At 44.7% G+C, this 19,607-nt stretch overlaps 1 protein-coding gene across 1 annotated transcript in view; it reads left to right on the top strand.

The window, feature by feature from the left end:
• TPH2 (tryptophan hydroxylase 2) overlaps positions 1 to 19,607 on the top strand; it is a 430,635-nt gene that overhangs the window by 186,086 nt on the left and 224,942 nt on the right. The window contains exon 8 of the mRNA XM_063927454.1: positions 9,227 to 9,353. Coding sequence (XP_063783524.1) covers positions 9,227 to 9,353 — 127 coding nt within the window. The remainder of the gene's footprint in view (positions 1 to 9,226; positions 9,354 to 19,607) is intronic.

Here is a 19,607-nt window from a genome sequence, read left to right as displayed (position 1 = left end):
CAGCCTGGATGTGCAGCGCTGGGGTGGCTTGGTCGGATTCCCTGACTGAAAATATTGATACCCTTGACAGGGACAGTATTTTATTGACTATAGAGCATTTAAAGGATGCATTTCTATATATGCGAGATGCACATAGGGATATTTGCACTCTGGCATCAAGAGTAAGTGCGATGTCCATATCTGCCAGAAGATGTTTATGGACACGACAGTGGTCAGGTGATGCAGATTCCAAACGGCACATGGAAGTATTGCCGTATAAAGGGGAGGAGTTATTTGGGGTCGGTCCATCGGACCTGGTGGCCACGGCAACAGCTGGAAAATCCACCTTTTTTACCCCAAGTCACATCTCAGCAGAAAAAGACACCGTCTTTTCAGCCTCAGTCCTTTCGTCCCCATAAGGGCAAGCGGGCAAAAGGCCAGTCATATCTGCCCAGGGGTAGAGGAAAGGGAAGAAGACTGCAGCAGGCAGCCCCTTCCCAGGAACAGAAGCCCTCCACCGCTTCTGCCAAGTCCTCAGCATGACGCTGGGGCCGTACAAGCGGACTCAGGTGCGGTGGGGGGTCGTCTCAAGAGTTTCAGCGCGCAGTGGGCTCACTCGCAAGTGGACCCCTGGATCCTACAAGTAGTATCCCAGGGGTACAGATTGGAAATTCGAGACGTCTCCCCCTCGCAGGTTCCTGAAGTCTGCTTTACCAACGTCTCCCTCCGACAGGGAGGCAGTATTGGAAACAATTCACAAGCTGTATTCCCAGCAGGTGATAATCAAAGTACCCCTCCTACAACAAGGAAAGGCGTATTATTCCACACTATTTGTGGTACTGAAGCCAGACGGCTCGGTGAGACCTATTCTAAATCTGAAATCTTTGAACACTTACATACAAAGGTTCAAATCAAGATGGAGTCACTCAGAGCAGTGATAGCGAACCAGGAAGAAGGGGACTATATGGTGTCCCTGGACATCAAGGATGCTTACCTCCATGTCCCAATTTGCCCTTCTCACCAAGGGTACCTCAGGTTCGTGGTACAGAACTGTCACTATCAGTTTCAGACGCTGCCGTTTGGATTGTCCACGGCACCCCGGGTCTTTACCAAGGTAATGGCCGAAATGATGATTCTTCTTCAAAGAAAAGGCGTCTTAATTATCCCTTACTTGGATGATCTCCTGATAAGGGCAAGGTCCAGAGAACAGTTGGAGGTCGGAGTAGCACTATCTCGAGTAGTTCTACGACAGCACGGGTGGATTCTAAATATTCCAAAATCGCAGCTGATTCCGACGACACGTCTGCTGTTCCTAGGGATGATTCTGGACACAGTCCAGAAAAAGGTGTTTCTCCCGGAGGAGAAAGCCAGGGAGTTATCCGAGCTAGTCAGAAACCTCCTAAAACCAGGCCAAGTGTCAGTGCATCAATGCACAAGAGTCCTGGGAAAAATGGTGGCTTCTTACGAAGCGATTCCATTCGGCAGATTTCACGCAAGAATTTTTCAGTGGGATCTGCTGGACGAATGGTCCGGATCGCATCTTCAGATGCATCAGCGGATAATCCTGTCTCCAAGGACAAGGGTGTCTCTTCTGTGGTGGCTGCAGAGTGCTCATCTACTAGAGGGCAGCACATTCGGCATTCAGGACTGGGTTCTGGTGACCACGGATGCCAGCCTGAGAGGCTGGGGAGCAGTCACACAGGGAAGAAATTTCCAAGGAGTGTGGTCAAGTCTGGAGACTTCTCTCCACATAAATATACTGGAGCTAAGGGCAATTTACAATGCTCTGAGCCTAGGAAGACCTCTGCTTCAAAGTCAACCGGTGCTGATCCAGTCGGACAACATCACGGCAGTCGCCCACGTAAACAGACAGGGCGGCACAAGAAGCAGGAGGGCAATGGCAGCAAGGATTCTTCGCTGGGCGAAAAATCATGTGATAACACTGTCAGCGGTGTTCATTCCGGGAGTGGACAACTGGGAAGCAGACTTCCTCAGCAGGAACGACCTCCACCCGGGAGAGTGGGGACTTCATCTGGAAGTCTTCCACATGATTGTGAACCGTTGGGAAAGACCAAAGGTGGACATGATGGCGTCCCGTATGAACAAAAAACTGGACAGGTATTGCGCCAGGTCAAGAGACCCTCAGGCAATAGCTGGGACGCTCTGGTAACACCGTGGGTGTACCAGTCGGTGTATGTGTTCCCTCCTCTGCCTCTCATACCCAAGGTACTGAGAATTATAAGACGGAGAGGAGTAAGAACTATACTCGTGGCTCCGGATTGGCCAAGAAGGACTTGGTACCCGGAACTTCAAGAGATACTAAGAAGGGACTTGCTTCAACAAGGATCATGTCTGTTCCAAGACTTACCGCGGCTGCGTTTGACGGCATGGCGGTTGAACGCCGGATCCTAAGGGAAAAAGGCATTCCGGAAGAGGTCATCCCTACCCTGGTCAGAGCCAGGAAGGAGGTGACCGCACAACATTATCACCGCATTTGGCGAAAATATGTTGCATGGTGTGAGGCCAGGAAGGCCCCCACGGAGGAATTTCAACTCGGTCGATTCCTGCATTTCCTACAAACAGGAGTGTCTATGGGCCTCAAATTGGGGTCCATTAAGGTTCAAATTTCGGCCCTGTCGATTTTCTTCCAGAAAGAATTGGCTTCAGTTCCTGAAGTCCAGAAGTTTGTCAAGGGAGTACTGCATATACAACCCCCTTTTGTGCCTCCAGTGGCACTGTGGGATCTCAACGTAGTTCTGGGATTCCTCAAATCACATTGGTTTAAACCGCTCAAATCTGTGGATTTGAAATATCTCACATGGAAAGTGACCATGCTGTTGGCCCTGGCCTCGGCCAGGCGAGTGTCAGAATTGGCGGCTTTGTCTCACAAAAGCCCATATCTGATTGTCCATTCGGACAGGGCAGAGCTGCGGACTCGTCCCCAGTTTCTCCCTAAGGTGGTGTCAGCGTTTCACCTGAACCAGCTTATTGTGGTACCTGCGGCTACTAGGGACTTGGAGGACTCCAAGTTGCTAGATGTTGTCAGGGCCCTGAAAATATAGATTTCCAGGACGGCTGGAGTCAGGAAAACTGACTTGCTGCTATCCTGTATGCACCCAACAAACTGGGTGCTCTTGCTTCTAAGCAGACGATTGCTAGTTGGATGTGTAGTACAATTCAGCTTGCACATTCTGTGGCAGGCCTGCCACAGCCAAAATATGTAAATGCCCATTCCACAAGGAAGGTGGGCTCATCTTGGGCGGCTGCCCGAGGGGTCTCGGCTTTACAACTTTGCCGAGCTGCTACTTGGTCAGGGGAAAACACGTTTGAAAAATTCTACAAATTTGATACCCTGGCTGAGGAGGACCTGGAGTTCTCTCATTCAGTGCTGCAGAGTCATCCGCACTCTCCCGCCCGTTTGGGAGCTTTGGTATAATCCCCATGGTCCTTACGGAGTCCCCAGCATCCACTTAGGACGTCAGAGAAAATAAGAATTTACTTACCGATAATTATATTTCTCGTAGTCCGTAGTGGATGCTGGGTGCCCATCCCAAGTGCGGATTGTCTGCAATACTTGTACATAGTTATTGTTACAAAAATCGGGTTATTATTGTTGTGAGCCATCTTTTCAGAGGCTCCGCTGTTATCATGCTGTTAACTGGGTTCAGATCACAGGTTGTACAGTGTGATTGGTGTGGCTGGTATGAGTCTTACCCGGGATTCAAAATCCTTCCTTATTGTGTACGCTCGTCCGGGCACAGTATCCTAACTGAGGCTTGGAGGAGGGTCATAGGGGGAGGAGCCAGTGCACACCACCTGATCCTAAAGCTTTTACTTTTGTGCCCTGTCTCCTGCGGAGCCGCTATTCCCCATGGTCCTTACGGAGTCCCCAGCATCCACTACGGACTACGAGAAATAGAATTATCGGTAAGTAAATTCTTATTTTTGCTGCCTGACTTCCCTACTGTTCTCTCTCCTGACCTCCCCTCCTCCCTTTTGTGTGCACTCTCTGACTACTCCAACTTTCCCTTCCCACTCTCTGACCATCATTACATTTGCCATACCTCCACTTCTAACTTTCCACTTTGACCACTGGTTGAAACTATTTATTATTTAAAAATGAAAGGGTCACGTCCTCTTTGGTTGATGAATCCCAACACTTAGCAAAGCAAAAAATGTTGCCTACTGCTCTTTACAGAGCCCTGTTTACTCCTGGTCATACTGCATAGGAATGAATATGGACATGCTAATTGGTTAGAGTGCACCAGTTCCCACACCTTGGGATGGTTGTCTTTGGGAAGGGAGGACCTTAGTTTTTAGGGGGGCCTCCACTTCCCTACGCCACACTTCAGGGTCCAAACCCTTGTTTACCTGTCTGGTGGTGTTACATCTTGGTCATCCGTGCCCTCCTGGACGCAGAAGGTGTCTCTCTGCTTACTAACCAGCATATGGGATTGGCATTCTCTCTTAATTTCCCCGTACTTCTGAAATATGCATGTGCCACCATCTTGGATATAATAACCTGAGTGGCTTCTCCAACCAGGTGCCAGCAACTATAGTAACATGATCCACTCAGCCTATCAGCACTATGGGCGTCCGACTTAAGCCTGAACTTGTGTTCTGACCTCTGCCAGTACAACATCTTTACAGAGATTAGTACCTTGGCTCCTTGTATTTTTGCATCCTTGCATGGTTTCAGTCCATTTACTGCTTCAAGCAACCTATATTAGCTCAAGGCTTCAGCATTGCTACAAGGTTCTGCACTTTTTTCTGTTACAAGTTGTCATCATTGCTAAACAGCACTCTGTGTTTGTTTTCCGGCAATGGATCTCCAAGGAGTGCTAAAATTTTCTGGATTTGTTTCAGTCACTTGCATTGCAAGTCTGCTCCTGATCAAGTTCCTGTTACCAAGTGTATTCAGCTCCTGTTACCTGTGGTTACCAAGTGTATTTAGCGCCTGTTATTAAGTGTATTTAGCTCCTGTTTCCTGTAGTTACCAAGTCTATTCAGCACCTTTGACCAAGTGTATTTAGCTCCTGTTACCTGTAGTTACCAAGTGTATTCAGCTCTTGTTACTTGTCGTTGCCAAGTGCATCTTGCTGTTGTCTCTGCATCACAAACTTTGAGTCTGCATTTACTAACGCACTTAGTTATAAACTTTGTAGTTCATTCGCAAGTGCACTTAGCTTCTGATCCATTATTCACTAGTGTGCCTGTACCTACTCCAGTCCACATTCATCTAACACCATGGCTGCTCTGCACTTGCATCCAGTGGTTGATTTTACCCATGGAATGCAGGATTGCAGCCCCCCCCCAGGTAAAATCCACCACCCAGCTCAGTGTCCGTGACTGTACTGGGTTCACTGTGACTGGCAGAGACTTCCTATTGGCCAGTCCATGTTAGCTATGTGTGATTCTGACAATTTTCACACTGTCCTCATAGAGAAGCCTCTTTCACCTCCATCCACCATTTCTGTACCATCTGCACATGTTGGGAGCAGTACACGTAAAGATGGTGATGAGGGCATAATAGAAATTGAGGATTCATGTGTGGAAGTGGACAGGATGAGGGGGATATGTGTATACTACTACCTGACACTGAGGGTGTTGATGATGTTGTGGCTGCAGTTCTTGCTCATGATAAAAAGAAAGCCATTATGATGCCTAGGCATAGTATAAAAAAGCCATCTCTTGGGTGTGGAATTATTTTTCCACAAATCCTGAAATTGATTGCTAAGGCATCTGCTCTATTTGTGAGGCCAAAGTTAGTAGAGGTAGGAACATAAGCCATCTAGGCACCTCCTCCAGGGGCAAACGCAGAATTTCCAGAAGTTGGTTTCTAAATACAGTCCACAATCTCCCACTCTGTGGAACATTGGAGCAAGTGTATGAGTCTGGGGAAGCAGTATAGGATCCTAGTAATGACCCTGGACCTATAACATTGGTCTTTTTATACACTGGGAAATGTATGGAATACACAGTATTAATATTTAACACAATAGATGGTCTAGGGCATAGGTTCTTAAACTCTATAGATATCTACACAAATATAATAGAACCAGTACTACATTTTCTAAACACACATTCTCCCACCTCATGGTAAGGCTCCTGTCTCTTCTTCCTGGTACTGTAGGTACTCTCTGGTCCAGTGTACTGCATGAAAACTCAGATCCACACACACAGTAAATTTGGTAGAAGAAGCTGCTACCACTAGGCATGTGCAGCAGCTCTGCTAGGTCCCTTAAAGTGCATGATGTGGTGGCCGCTCTAGTAATCGTATTATATACCATTGCTATTGTTGTCATAATTTGAGCCACATTCCAAGAGGAGGGGGGTTTCTGGGCAACCGGAAACCCCCCCTGCGTTTGTCTATGTCCTCCCTTTTGTACAAGATTATAACGTAATTAACACCCTCCTCATCAACCTCCTCATTAGTGATCAGTGGTACTCCTTTCAAAAAATAGTTTTGTGGGAGCCCAAACAAAGCAAGCACTTCAGCTACAAACGTGTCAGTCCCTGTCATTGAATTGCTTGGTTTGTTACACTGTGCATGTCATTTTTAGTATCCAACAAAAGGGTGGGAGGGAGGGCCCAAGGACAATTCCATCTTGCACCACTCTTCATGTCTGAACTGCTGTGTGGCAATGTTTCATAGATGTGCTATAAACTGCTGTGTGTTTGTGCTGCTGCACTGTCGGTTAGTAACCAGCCGGCTCACTGCAGCCTTTGGCCTAAATGGATGAAAACAAAATATTGTAAGCTGTGAGGTTGTCACAATTTACTGGAAATTAGTAGAAATGAATGTTATTGGGGCTAGAAATACTGTAGAAACAAAAGCATGCCAAAACTCTGTGATTTTAGTTGTTTTTATGATTTTTTCTAAATACAAATCAAAAACCAAAACCCACAAGGGCGGTTGGGGCAAAACGAATACAGATCAAAAACACGAAGGAGATACAGATCCAAAATCAAAACCAAAAACACAGAAATTTGGGCCGGAGCACATCTCTAATTCCAGTTTGTATCTACACCTGTGTCTGTCTCCTGTTTCTAGTGATACGCAATAAATTTACAGAACATACTCATGCTCAGTCTCTTCTCAGGGTATCTAGATATCCATACACAGTAAGTCTGGTTCCATGAGTAGAAACGTTCTAAAGGCTTCAATCTTGATCCATTCTCCTTCTAATAAAGTTAACCCTGAGGGTTCTGTTCTGAATCTACATAACTCGAGTGTCGTGACAACCTAGGAATTCCAGCACTGGGCTGACCAGTTAGGGCTGGTTGCTGTTATGGCAGAGGGACACCATGCTGTGTGTCTCCCTGCTGTAGCATCATTTTCCCCAGCTGGTTCAGCCTGGTGTTGGTTATTGTAAAATAGGGGAAACCCCCCCCCCCCCAATTTTCCGATACCAGCCTAAGCATGCTTAAATTGCTCTACTGTCTTAGCCTCTACTACCTCTGATGGGAGGCTATTCCACTTGTCCATTACTCTTTCTGTGAAGTAATGATATAATTTAAATATAAAAGACTACACATACATTTATCCCCAGCAATAATTTAGTACAATTATGTTACTAGCACAGGATGTATGCTGTAGTACAGAGTTGCTTAAAGGCATGCTTAAAGAGGTAAATGTGAATAGCCTTCAAGATGCAGGCATTGTCAAATTCCCGGTGAATCTGGTCAATGTTTTAAAGAGGCAATCACTTAGAAGCCCTGAGCTGATTATGGATTTGAACAATTTTTAAACTAATGAAGCCTATACTTATCACAGTGATCTGTGCAGTACTTCACCCAAATGCGCCTGCTACAGTCAGGTCTATTGTTTGGGTGGGTTTGCCATCATTTTAGAGGCAGTTTTTGGTCAGTTATCAAACCAACACTTAGTACTGGAAATTTCTGGTTTCTATACTATGTAAAATATTCGCTAGTTGGTCTAATGTCCTAGAGTGTCTTAAAATCAGTCATTTGGTCATTTTGCTATTAGTTTTGAGTAAAGTAATTGCAAACCAATGGAAAAATAACAAAACCTGCTAAGTCAATCTTTAACCCAAGGTTTTATCTTTCTCCTCAATACAAACTATATGGAAACGAAGATTTTTGGATCTATGGACCCTAACCATTTTCTACTTAATGTTCATTTCCCCATGGTGTCTGAATGATTTTTGGATAATAGGCCACCCTACAAAGTAATTGTCTTGTAAAATGATTATAAGATTATTTTTATTGTTTAAAGCACCACAAGTATCAACAATACACAATTCAATATGCTAGAAAGAGATTACATATATATGGCAGTAGGCAAACTTCCAAACAGCTTAGTGTATCATAGCAGAGAAAGAGTGACCACACATGAGAGTAGATGATCAGTAACGTCATTCCACCTAAAGTCAAAGTAGGCATTTTACAAATCACCGTAATTAAGGAATTAGTACAATCAATAGTAATATAAAGACATTTGTTTTAACAGTAACAGTGTTGTTGTCCATATCAATGGCAATGAACCAATACAAGAGGCAAAAAGAAAGGGGGGGGGGGTAAATTAACTGGGCTGATTGAATTCCCCTCTTGTGGGTAAATACAATAGACTGTGACTTGCAGGCATTGGCAAGTTTCCGGTGACTCTGGACTATTTTTTTAAAGGAGCAAACATCTTTTAAGTGATTGCCTCTTTAAAACATTGACCAGACTCACCGGGAATTTGACAATGCCTGCATCTTGAAGGCTATTCACATTTACCTCTTTAAGCATGCCTTTAAGCAACTCTGTACTACAGCATACATCCTGTGCTAGTAACATAATTGTACTAAATTATTGCTAGGGATAAATGTATGTGTAGTCTTTTATATTTAAATTCTATCATTACTTCACAGAAAGAGTAATGGACAAGTGGAATAGCCCCCCATCAGAGGTAGTAGAGGCTAAGACAGTAGAGCAATTTAAGCATGCATGGGATAGACATAAGGCTATCCTTACAAAGAAATAAGGATCAAATAAGGTTTGAGGTAAAAATATGGTAAAAAATAGGGCAGACTAGATGGGCCAAGTGGTTCTTGTCTGCCGTCACATTCTATGTTTATGTTTCTAAATCATATTTTTGGCTGATTACATTTTACACTGTATTGCTAACATTCGGATTTGGCAAATAACATATTTCCCTTGTCTTACAAAATGACTTGATTTTTTCATATATATCTAAACATTATGGGCCTCACGTATTATTACATATTATCATTTTTACTAGGGACACATGTCATGAGCTACTTGGTCATGTTCCTTTACTTGCGGATCCCAAATTTGCACAATTTTCCCAAGAGATTGGCCTTGCCTCAGTCGGAGCATCTGATGAAGATGTTCAAAAACTAGCAACCGTAAGTGTGACTGTCAGCATCTATTACATCAAGGTGTCTTGTGAAATTTTATTTTATGCATACATATATTCTATATTGTATACAGTTCAGCTACTTATGATGACAACAAAATGCTATACTTTTAACCACATTTTTTGAACCTGTCTGTAAATAGAGCAATAATATGTTGTTTAACAGTTTTATTAAGCAGAACATTTATCAAGATTCATTGTGGTAATGTTATGATTTAGCCCCCAAAATACAATTTTGCCAACTGGTAAAGTTTAAGTTTTCTGAAATGTCAGTTGTGTAGAAATTTGAATCTTTGGGCCTAATTCAAGGTTGATAGCAAAATCAAAATCTTCCACTAATGGGCAAAACCATGTGCACTGCAGGGGGGGCAGATATAACATGTGCAGAGAGAGTTAGATTTGGGTGGGGTGTGTTCAAACTGAAATCCAAATTGCAGTGTAAAAATAAAGCATCCAGTATTTACCCTGCACAGAAACAATATAACCCACCCAAATCTAAAGCTAGGTACACACTGTCAGATTTTTTTTTGGTCTACCCGACAATCGGACAATTTTTTCGGAAAATTGTAGACACCAATATCTGAAAGATTTATTTGTTTAAGTTACCAATTTTCTGCCACATCACACTGCATTTTCATATGTCCGCCAACAAATAGGTTGATGTAGTGAGAGGAAAACATAGGAAATATGGGCAGATTATTGAGAACGCACACACACTGCCGAATATCTGGAGATTGTGGCGGATATTTTTTGTTTGAAATGATAGACCGGAAAATCGATTGTTCGTGTGTGTGGCAAGATTTTCCCAAATGAAACGCTGATCATTCGTACACACTATACAATAACTTTGGTCGTTCTTCCAATTATTGCCAACTCTGCCCAATAATTGGATAGTGTGTACCTAGCTTAACTCTCTCTGCAGATGTAATGTCTGCCCCTTCTGCAGTGCACATGGTTTTGCCCATTAGAGGAAGATTTTGCTTTTGCAATCAACCTTGAATTAGGCCCAATTGTGAAGCAATTCTTTGCAATATACCACCATGCTTATCCATTGTCTACATTCCTTTAGGTACGGGTCTATCTCTAAAGATGGCCTTGAAATATTTTCTATTGTTTATATTGTTAACTGTGTTTTACAGGATTCTCAGAATTTTTTGTATATATGACTATATAGAACAGTCTTAGGTGTTTTCTCCTTTCATACATTGCAAACATGGTTATAAAACAAGAATTTGATTTTTAATTTGTAGAATTTTAACAATCCATGTCTAAAAATGAATGTCAAAAAATTAAAAATGGTATTTTTATATTTGCATTGTATTACAAATACATTTCTTCGAAAACATAATTAGATTTATTTTTTCTTGATGTATTTTCCATGTGTTTACCTCTTTTCCCCATTTTGGATACAACCTGTGAATGGCATATACTCAAAATAGAGAAGTCCATGATGAAAGTGAAAGTTTAGACGTCTTATCTCTAGACCCATATGATATGGTAAAAACATTAGTACTGAGAGCTGAACAAAACATTGTTGGCCATCGCATTTCATGCCCACTGGATAATTTTGACAGCATAAAGCAGTTCACAATTTAAACATTTCTATAAATATAATTTTTATGACACACCTTTCAGTAGATAATACTTAGTTTTCATTCTCGCACCCTGCACCTAATCAGTGGGGAGGGCATATTTACATTTTTAAGTCCAAAAATGTACATGTGATGTATCGCTACAGCTGCAGTAGCTGTAGTGATACATCACGTCTAAAATTTTGCTCTTCAAACTTAAAAGAAGCCCTCCTCACTGATTAGGTGGAGGGTACGAGAAAGAACACTAATGCTATTCAACCATTGAAAGAATGAGGGATATATTTACTAAGCCTTGGTGAGTGAAGTACCAGCCAATCAGTTCCTCAGTACCATGTTACAGGCTGTGCATGAAAAATGACAGTTGGGAGCTGATTGGCTGGTAGTTTATCTCTTGCCACTTTATCTCTCTACACTTTTCACTGCTTAATGAATAGATCCCTTAGTACATCTGCCCCACAATGTTTATGTAACTACCTGACCTATGTAAATAATTACCTGATATACTTAAAGTCATCGGCAAATGCAGTGGGAGTTTCCAGTTGCTCGAAACCTCCCATCCCAACAGGCTGGCCAGAGGCCACTACATGCAGTATAAAGGGTGGAATGGAGCTGCTGCACATGCCCAGTGGCAGCAGATTTTCCTGCCAAGTGTGTGTGCGTATGTATGTGTGTATCTGTGGATCTGAGTGCTCAATTATTGCACCAGAGAGAGAATCTGGTAAGTGGCTTACCGTGATCAGTGGGCCTGTATTTGGCTGAAGTATTATATTACATAAATTGCACTTTGGGCCAGACTATAGCATGTAACATGCTAATTATACATCCTTCATGGGCTGGGGACAATCGCTCTAAAATCAAACACTTGGAAACTCCCCTCCATAAATTCAGCATTTGCCCCTGCTTAAAGTAACTTACTGTCAGCTCTTATCATGTGATTATAAATATTGTATGTGCCCTGTGCAGGTACAGTGTGTCCTATAAATGTAAACAGGAAAGGTCTGGTAACTCTTGTCCTGGAAGTAAAATACATGTTATATGTAGTGATGTGCACCGGAATTTTTTTCGGGTTTTGGATTCGGTTCCGCGGCCGTGTTTTGGATTCGGACGCGTTTTGGCAAAACCTCCCTGAAATTTTTTTTGTCGGATTCGGGTGTGTTTTGGATTCGTTTTTTTTTTTTACAAAAAACCCTCAAAAACAGCTTAAATCATAGAATTTGGGGGTCATTTTGATCCCATAGTATTATTAACCTCAATAACCATAATTTCCACTCATTTTCAGTCTATTCTGAACACCTCACACCTCACAATATTATTTTTAGTCCTAAAATTTGTACCGAGGTCGCTGGATGACTAAGCTAAGCGACCCAAGTGGCCGACACAAACACCTGGCCCATCTAGGAGTGGCACTGCAGTGTCAGACAGGATGGCACTTCAAAAAAATAGTCCCCAAACAGCACATGATGCAAAAAAAAAAGAGGCGCAATGAGGTAGCTGTGTGACTAAGCTAAGCGACCCAAGTGGCCGACACAAACACCTGGCCCATCTAGGAGTGGCACTGCAGTGTCAGACAGGATGGCACTTCAAAAAAATAGTCCCCAAACAGCACATGATGCAAAGAAAAAAAGAGGAGCAATGAGGTAGCTGTGTGAGTAAGCTAAGCGACCCAAGTGGCCGACACAAAGACCCAAGTGGCCGACACAAACACCTGGCCCATCTAGGAGTGGCACTGCAGTGTCAGACAGGATGGCACTTCAAAAAAATAGTCCCCAAACAGCACATGATGCAAAGAAAAAAAGAGGAGCAATGAGGTAGCTGTGTGAGTAAGCTAAGCGACCCAAGTGGCCGACACAAAGACCCAAGTGGCCGACACAAACACCTGGCCCATCTAGGAGTGGCACTGCAGTGTCAGACAGGATGGCACTTCAAAAAAATAGTCCCCAAACAGCACATGATGCAAATAAAAAAAGAGGCGCACCAAGGTTGCTGTGTGACTAAGCTAAGCGACACAAGTGGCCGACACAAACACCTGGCCCATCTAGAAGTGGCACTGCAGTGTCAGACAGGATGGCACTTCAAAAAAATAGTCCCCAAACAGCACATGATGCAAATAAAAAAAGAGGCGCACCAAGGTTGCTGTGTGACTAAGCTAAGCGACACAAGTGGCCGACACAAACACCTGGCCCATCTAGGAGTGGCACTGCAGTTTTCTAGCGAGAGGATGAGTGCTTTCATCCTCATGTGAAGCTGAACCACTAGCCATGAAAATAGGCCAGGGCCTCAGCCGTTCCTTGCCACTCCGTGTCGTAAATGGCATATTGGCAAGTTTACGCTTCTCCTCAGACGCTTTTAATTTTGATTTTTGGGTCATTTTACTGAACTTTTGTTTATTGGATTTTACATGCTCTCTACTATGACATTGGGCATCAGCCTTGGCAGACGACGTTGATGGCATTTCATCGTCTCGGCCATGACTAGTGGCAGCAGCTTCAGCACGAGGTGGAAGTGGATCTTGATCTTTCCCTATTTTACCCTCCACATTTTTGTTCTCCATTTTTTAATGTGTGGAATTATATGCCAGTATCAATAGCAATGGCCTACTACTATATATACTGCGCAGAACTGAAATGCGCCACAGGTATGGATGGATAGTATACTTGACGACACAGAGGTAGGTAGAGCAGTGGCCTTCCGTACCGTACTGCTATATATACTGGTGGTCACTCTCAGCAAACTGCAAAACTAAAATGCACCACAGGTATAGAATCTAGATGAATAGTATACTTGACGACACAGAGGTAGGTAGAGCAGTGGCCTTCCGTACTGTACTGCTATATATACTGGTGGTCACTGGTCAGCAAAACTCTGCACTGTACTCCTCCTATATAATATACTGGTGGTCCCCAGTCCCCACAATAAAGCAGTGTGAGCACAGATATATGCAGCACACTGAGCACAGATATGGAGTGTTTTTCAGGCAGACAACATATACTGGTGGTCACTGGTCAGCAAAACTCTGCACTGTACTCCTCCTATATAATACAGCTGCTCCCCAGTCCCCACAATTAAGCAGTGTGAGCACAGATATATGCAGCACACTGAGCACAGATATGGAGCGTTTTTCAGGCAGACAACGTATACTGGTGGTCACTGGTCAGCAAAACTCTGCACTGTACTCCTCCTACATAATACAGCTGCTCCCCAGTCCCCACAATTGAGCAGTGTAAGCACAGATATATGCAGCACACTGAGCACAGATATGGAGTGTTTTTCAGGCAGACAACGTATACTGGTGGTCACTGGTCAGCAAAACTCTGCACTGTACTCCTCCTACATAATACAGCTGCTCCCCAGTCCCCACAATTGAGCAGTGTGAGCACAGATATATGCAGCACACTGAGCACAGATATGGAGTGTTTTTCAGGCAGACAACGTATACTGGTGGTCACTGGTCAGCAAAACTCTGCACTGTACTCCTCCTATATAATACAGCTGCTCCCCAGTCCCCACAATCAAGCAATAAGCAGCACAAATATTATTAATAAACGGAGAGGACACCAGCCACGTCCTCTCCCTAACATTTCCAATGCACGAGTGAAAATGGCGGCGACGCGCGGCTGCTTATATAGAATCCGAATCTCGTGAGAATCCGACAGCGGGATGATGACGTTCGGGCGCGCTCGGATTAACCGAGCCATACGGGAGAATCCGAGTATGCCTCGGACCCGTGTAAAATGGGTGAAGTTCGGGGGAGGGTTCGGTTTCCGAGGAACCGAACCCGCTCATCACTAGTTATATGGCCAGCTTTTCTTGCAGCACAAGACAATGGAAAAAAGGGCTTTGACAAAGACCATGTAGTTGTGGTTTGTCTGCATATAGATGTTTTTATGAAGTCAATGAAATATATGAAGAATTACAGATAAGTGTCCTCTTACATTGATGCACATGTCGTGGCAAATAGCTCCCCTCAGCAAGCCAGGTTCCAGACGACCGTCTTTCTTGCTCAAAATGTGCATCTTATTTGCATAAATAAAACAACAGGAAGTGAAAAAACTACTATGCCTAATTATGTAATTATAATTTGCTGCAACTGTTTCTGATGCTGTTCAGGCTTCTGGAGTCAGTAAATCTGCATCAGAAGATACAAACACTGGCCTTGGCACACCCAGAAAAAAAGGGCTGCCCAGCTCTGCCCCTCCACACCTTGGTATTCAAGCTGCGGCTTAGGCGGCACTGTGTGCGATGATGACACATTCTGTGCCTCCACAGTTCTACCACCGTCATAGTTCTATGCAAACCATTATAAGACATTGTTTCCTGCAGGCTACTCTGGGGGCACAGTGTGTATTACTGCATACCTCCCAACTGCTTTTCGGGGACTGTCTAACCGTCCCACATGTGGGGGGAGTTGGAGTTTAATCTCTTCACTGATGGTGAATAGATGCCAAGCACATGCACATGGCATCTGGCAGTGCACTCCTGCCTGGCTGCCTTTTTCATAATCGTTGTGGTAAGGTAGGCGGCTGGAGGTGGAATGTATTCCTCCTTCAAGTACAACTGATGGAACGCAGCTCCACCCTGTTCCCGCCCACTTTAACCCCTGTGTTTGTATCTACCATGGTGCTTGGTACTGGAAGATAAGTCCATTGCACCTCTATTGTCATATGCAATGTTCATAGTCTCATCTAAGCTAAAAATACCTAGCTAACCGGTATGCACCTTTGATCTCCCAGCACGCCCTGGCACACTCGCTGCAAAAATGGTCCGTTACCAAAATTACAGGGGCGTGGTCTTTGCGGGGATTGTCACTCTGGGGGCGCACTCGCGGCAAAAAGGGGGCATGACCATAAATAAAGGGGGCGTTGTCTCATGGGGATTGTCACTCTGGGGGCATGCCCAGCATCTCCAGAGATGCTGGGCTGTACTGGGCTGCCCCCGGAGACTGTCTCCCAGCGCTATCATCTCCTCTTCTATGACATGAGCTGGGTACTGTTGCAGACTTTCACTCTACAGCACCTGGCTCCTGTCACTGTGGAGGAGCCCACATTTTGGTGTCACCCCCGGGTGCGGGCCGCACTCCCCGCACTCGCCTAGTGATGCCACTGATTCAGAAGCAGATACAGTAGCAGCTGTGAGTTTTGGTGCAGCCACGACCTTTGTAGCAGCTGCTACTGCGTCTGTATGCTAATGCTTATGTTTCTGCCGTGGCCTATTGAGATGTATGAGAGTGTAACTTTGCAACAGCTCAACATTGGTTATTTGGTTCTCTTGTCCAACTAGCAGTCGATCATCTACAAGGACAAGTATAATGAAAAGTTCTTTCTCTTTCCACTCATAGTATAGACAATGATCAGTTTTTGACTGAATAAAGTTCAGTGCCAGTAGTAATACTGTCTAACCGTCAACGGCCACTTTATTTATGCTCATACAATAATTTCTTCAGAAGGAACTATTTTCCCTGTGGTAATGTATCTGCATTATGGTGTTCTGGTGGTTCCATGAACATTTCTTTTTCTAGTTTACTTTTTAAGTAGTCTAAGTCAAAGCCCAGCTGGTGTAGCAGTAAGTCGGTAACAACAAGTCATACAAAATATGTGTATTTCCAGCTGTTGGCTTATCTAGCATCACAGGTTTTTGTGGAGTTGCAATATGTTGCTTGTCTTTAATTGAAGTAGTCTTGTGAAACAACGTCTCTTGACTTCAGAAGCGTTTTATGCTGATGTCCCATAATCTGTAACTTTTGCTCTTTTGGCAGTATCCTATCATGACACACAGGATGGACTTGGAATCCATCTTATATCATCTTTCTTTAGATATATAGGCATATGCTCTGCACCCAAATAAATGCAAAGTTTTAATAGTTGCCCCTTTTCCTGGACCATGTTTTCAATGGCATCTTGTGTTGGACTGCCACTGTAGGTATTTGAGTCTTGAGATCAACAACTGTTTGGACTGTTTCTGGCCAGAATCTTTTATCCAGACCTGTATCATTTAACATGGTCCGTGCTCTTGTTTTGTGCTCTTCAGCTGTTGTTCTATTTGATCTCCCACTCATGCTGTTTTGTTCTAGTTTGTAGGTGATAGTTAGTTGGTGTTACGCACACCAGTGCTAACAGGAGTATATCGGTGTATGAACAGAGAGGGAAGCGAAGCAAACGAACTCACAGACAGTATAACATAACATACACAGGAGGTGATGGAATAACTAATAAACACAAAGTGAACGGAGAAGCCCAAAGGCTCAGGAATTGGGTGTCTCCCTAGTGTCAGGAATGCTCAGATGGAATAGAGCGGACAATGAAGCGATGTGTAGTGATTTAACATGTGGAGCACCTGAAAAGATGTTGCTAAGAGCAACAGAAAAAACCCCAAAGGGTTACCAACGGGTGTGGGAATAAACTCCTTGGTCAGAGATAGAAATATAGACACAAGGAGAGTATCCACAATCCTAACCCCCACTTGCAGGGCACAGGTTCAGCTTACTGCCACTAAACTGACACCTGGACACCCTGCACAGTGAGGGAGGATTAAGCAAGCAGGTCTGAGAGTACAGCCGCAAACCTGCTGGGTTCACAGAATAGCAAAAGAACCCCAGCAGGTCAAACAACTGACTCCAGTCTTACTGCTAGGTCCGGATTGGCAGAATGAAGTACCGAATCCCAAGGCCTATTCGCAGTAAGCAACAAGTAAATACAAAGTCACACAGTACTAGCTAACTCTCTGGAACTGACTAACAAAGATTCAGCAGCATTTGCCTAGCCTGAGAGGATGGTTTATATAGCAGGTGCTGTCCACGCCCCACTCAGACCTCACAGACTGTGAGCACAAAACCAGCGCCGGATTCCCTGCCGTGCACAGAGCCTGTAACCACTACACAGTAAAAACCTGGACCGGAGTATCAGCTGCGCTCAGGTTACTTCGCTAACACTTGCCTCCCGGTTGCCATGGCGACGTGGCAGCACAGAGCAGGAGATCCTAACAGTACCCCCCCTCTGACGAGGGGGTCAAAGAACCCCTACCACCGGGTTTATCGGGGAACTGCGAGAAGAAAGAGCGTATCAGTCTGGGGGCATGAAGATCACAACTGCGCACCCACGACTGCTCCTCCGGGCCATACCCCTTCCAGTGCACCAAAAATGACAGCCGACCCCGAACCATCTTGGAGTCAAGAACCCTTTCAACCACAAACTCCCTCTGATCCCGTATCAGAAGAGGAGAAGGTCTTCCACTGGAAGAAGGATTACTAACCGCCAGTTTTAAAAGGGAACAATGAAATGTTTTATTGATACCCAATGAACGGGGCAGATCTAACTGAAATGCCACCGGATTGATAACCCTGGTGATCTTATAAGGGCCGATGAACCGGGGGCCTAACTTATGAGATGGCTTTCTCAACTTCAAATTCTTGGTGGACAACCAGACGAAGTCTCCTAATTTTGAAGCTGCAGGGTCTTCTCCGCTTATCAAAAACCCTTTTGGTCACTAATGACACAGACACAAGGGCTTTCTTCACTTTCCTCCAAATACCCCTAAGGACCGAAACAACAGAGGAACCACCAGGCGTGGAATCCAGGGGGTCAAAAGAATTGGCCTTAGGATGATGCCCATACACACAAAGGAAGGGAGAGATCCCTGTAGCAGAGTGAGCCGCGTTGTTATAGGCAAACTCCGCCATGGACAGATGAGCAACCCAGTCAGTATGACACTTGGAGACATAACACCTGAGGAACTGCTCCAAGGACTGGTTCACCCTCTCAGTCTGCCCATTAGACTGTGGATGGTAGCCTGACGACAAGCTCACAGATATCTGGAGATCAGAACAAAATGCCCTCCAGAATTTGGCCACAAACTGGGATCCACGGTCAGAGACCACATCAAGTGGCAACCCGTGGAGGTGCACAACATGCTGCATAAATAACTCAGACAGGCGTCTGGCCGATGGCAACCCAACCAGTGGAACGAAATGCGCCATCTTCGAAAACCTGTCAACGACAACCCAAATGGCTGTCATCCCCGAGGATTTGGGCAAGTCCACCACAAAATCCATGGAAATGTGGGTCCATGGCTTAGACGGAATAGAGAGTGGATGTAATGGGCCGACAGGAACCCCTCTAGGAGTTTTATTTCGGGCACAAACGTCACATGCCCGAACCCACTGATCCACATCCCTAGCCACCGAGGGCCACCACACCGCCCTAGACAGCAACTCCCGAGTTCTGGCAATACCCGGATGCCCTGCCGACCTCTTGGCATGGAATTCCAGGAACACTCGCTGTCTTAACCTAGGAGGCACAAACAAGAGACCTACCGGAAGGTCTGGAGGAGCCTGCTCCTGTGCTCTAAGGACTAATGACAAGAGGTCCTGGGTAATGCCCACTTTAATACATGATGGGGACACAATGGGCAATGGCTCCTCGGTGGTCTCATGAACTGGAGCAAAACTCAGCGAGAGCGCATCAGCCTTGATGTTTATTGACCCAGGGCAATATGTTATCAAAAAATTAAAGCGAGCGAAAAACAAAGCCCATCGTGCCTGCCTGGCATTGAGCCGCTTCGCTGACTCCAAATATGCCAGATACTTATGGTCGGTGAGAATTGAGACCACAAACTTAGCCCCCTCAAGCCAGTGTCTCCACTCCCCGAGTGCATCCTTT

Source organism: Pseudophryne corroboree, chromosome 6, assembly GCF_028390025.1.
Source record: "Pseudophryne corroboree isolate aPseCor3 chromosome 6, aPseCor3.hap2, whole genome shotgun sequence".
Lineage (NCBI taxonomy): Eukaryota > Metazoa > Chordata > Amphibia > Anura > Myobatrachidae > Pseudophryne > Pseudophryne corroboree.
This window is presented reverse-complemented; position numbering and strand designations above follow the sequence as displayed.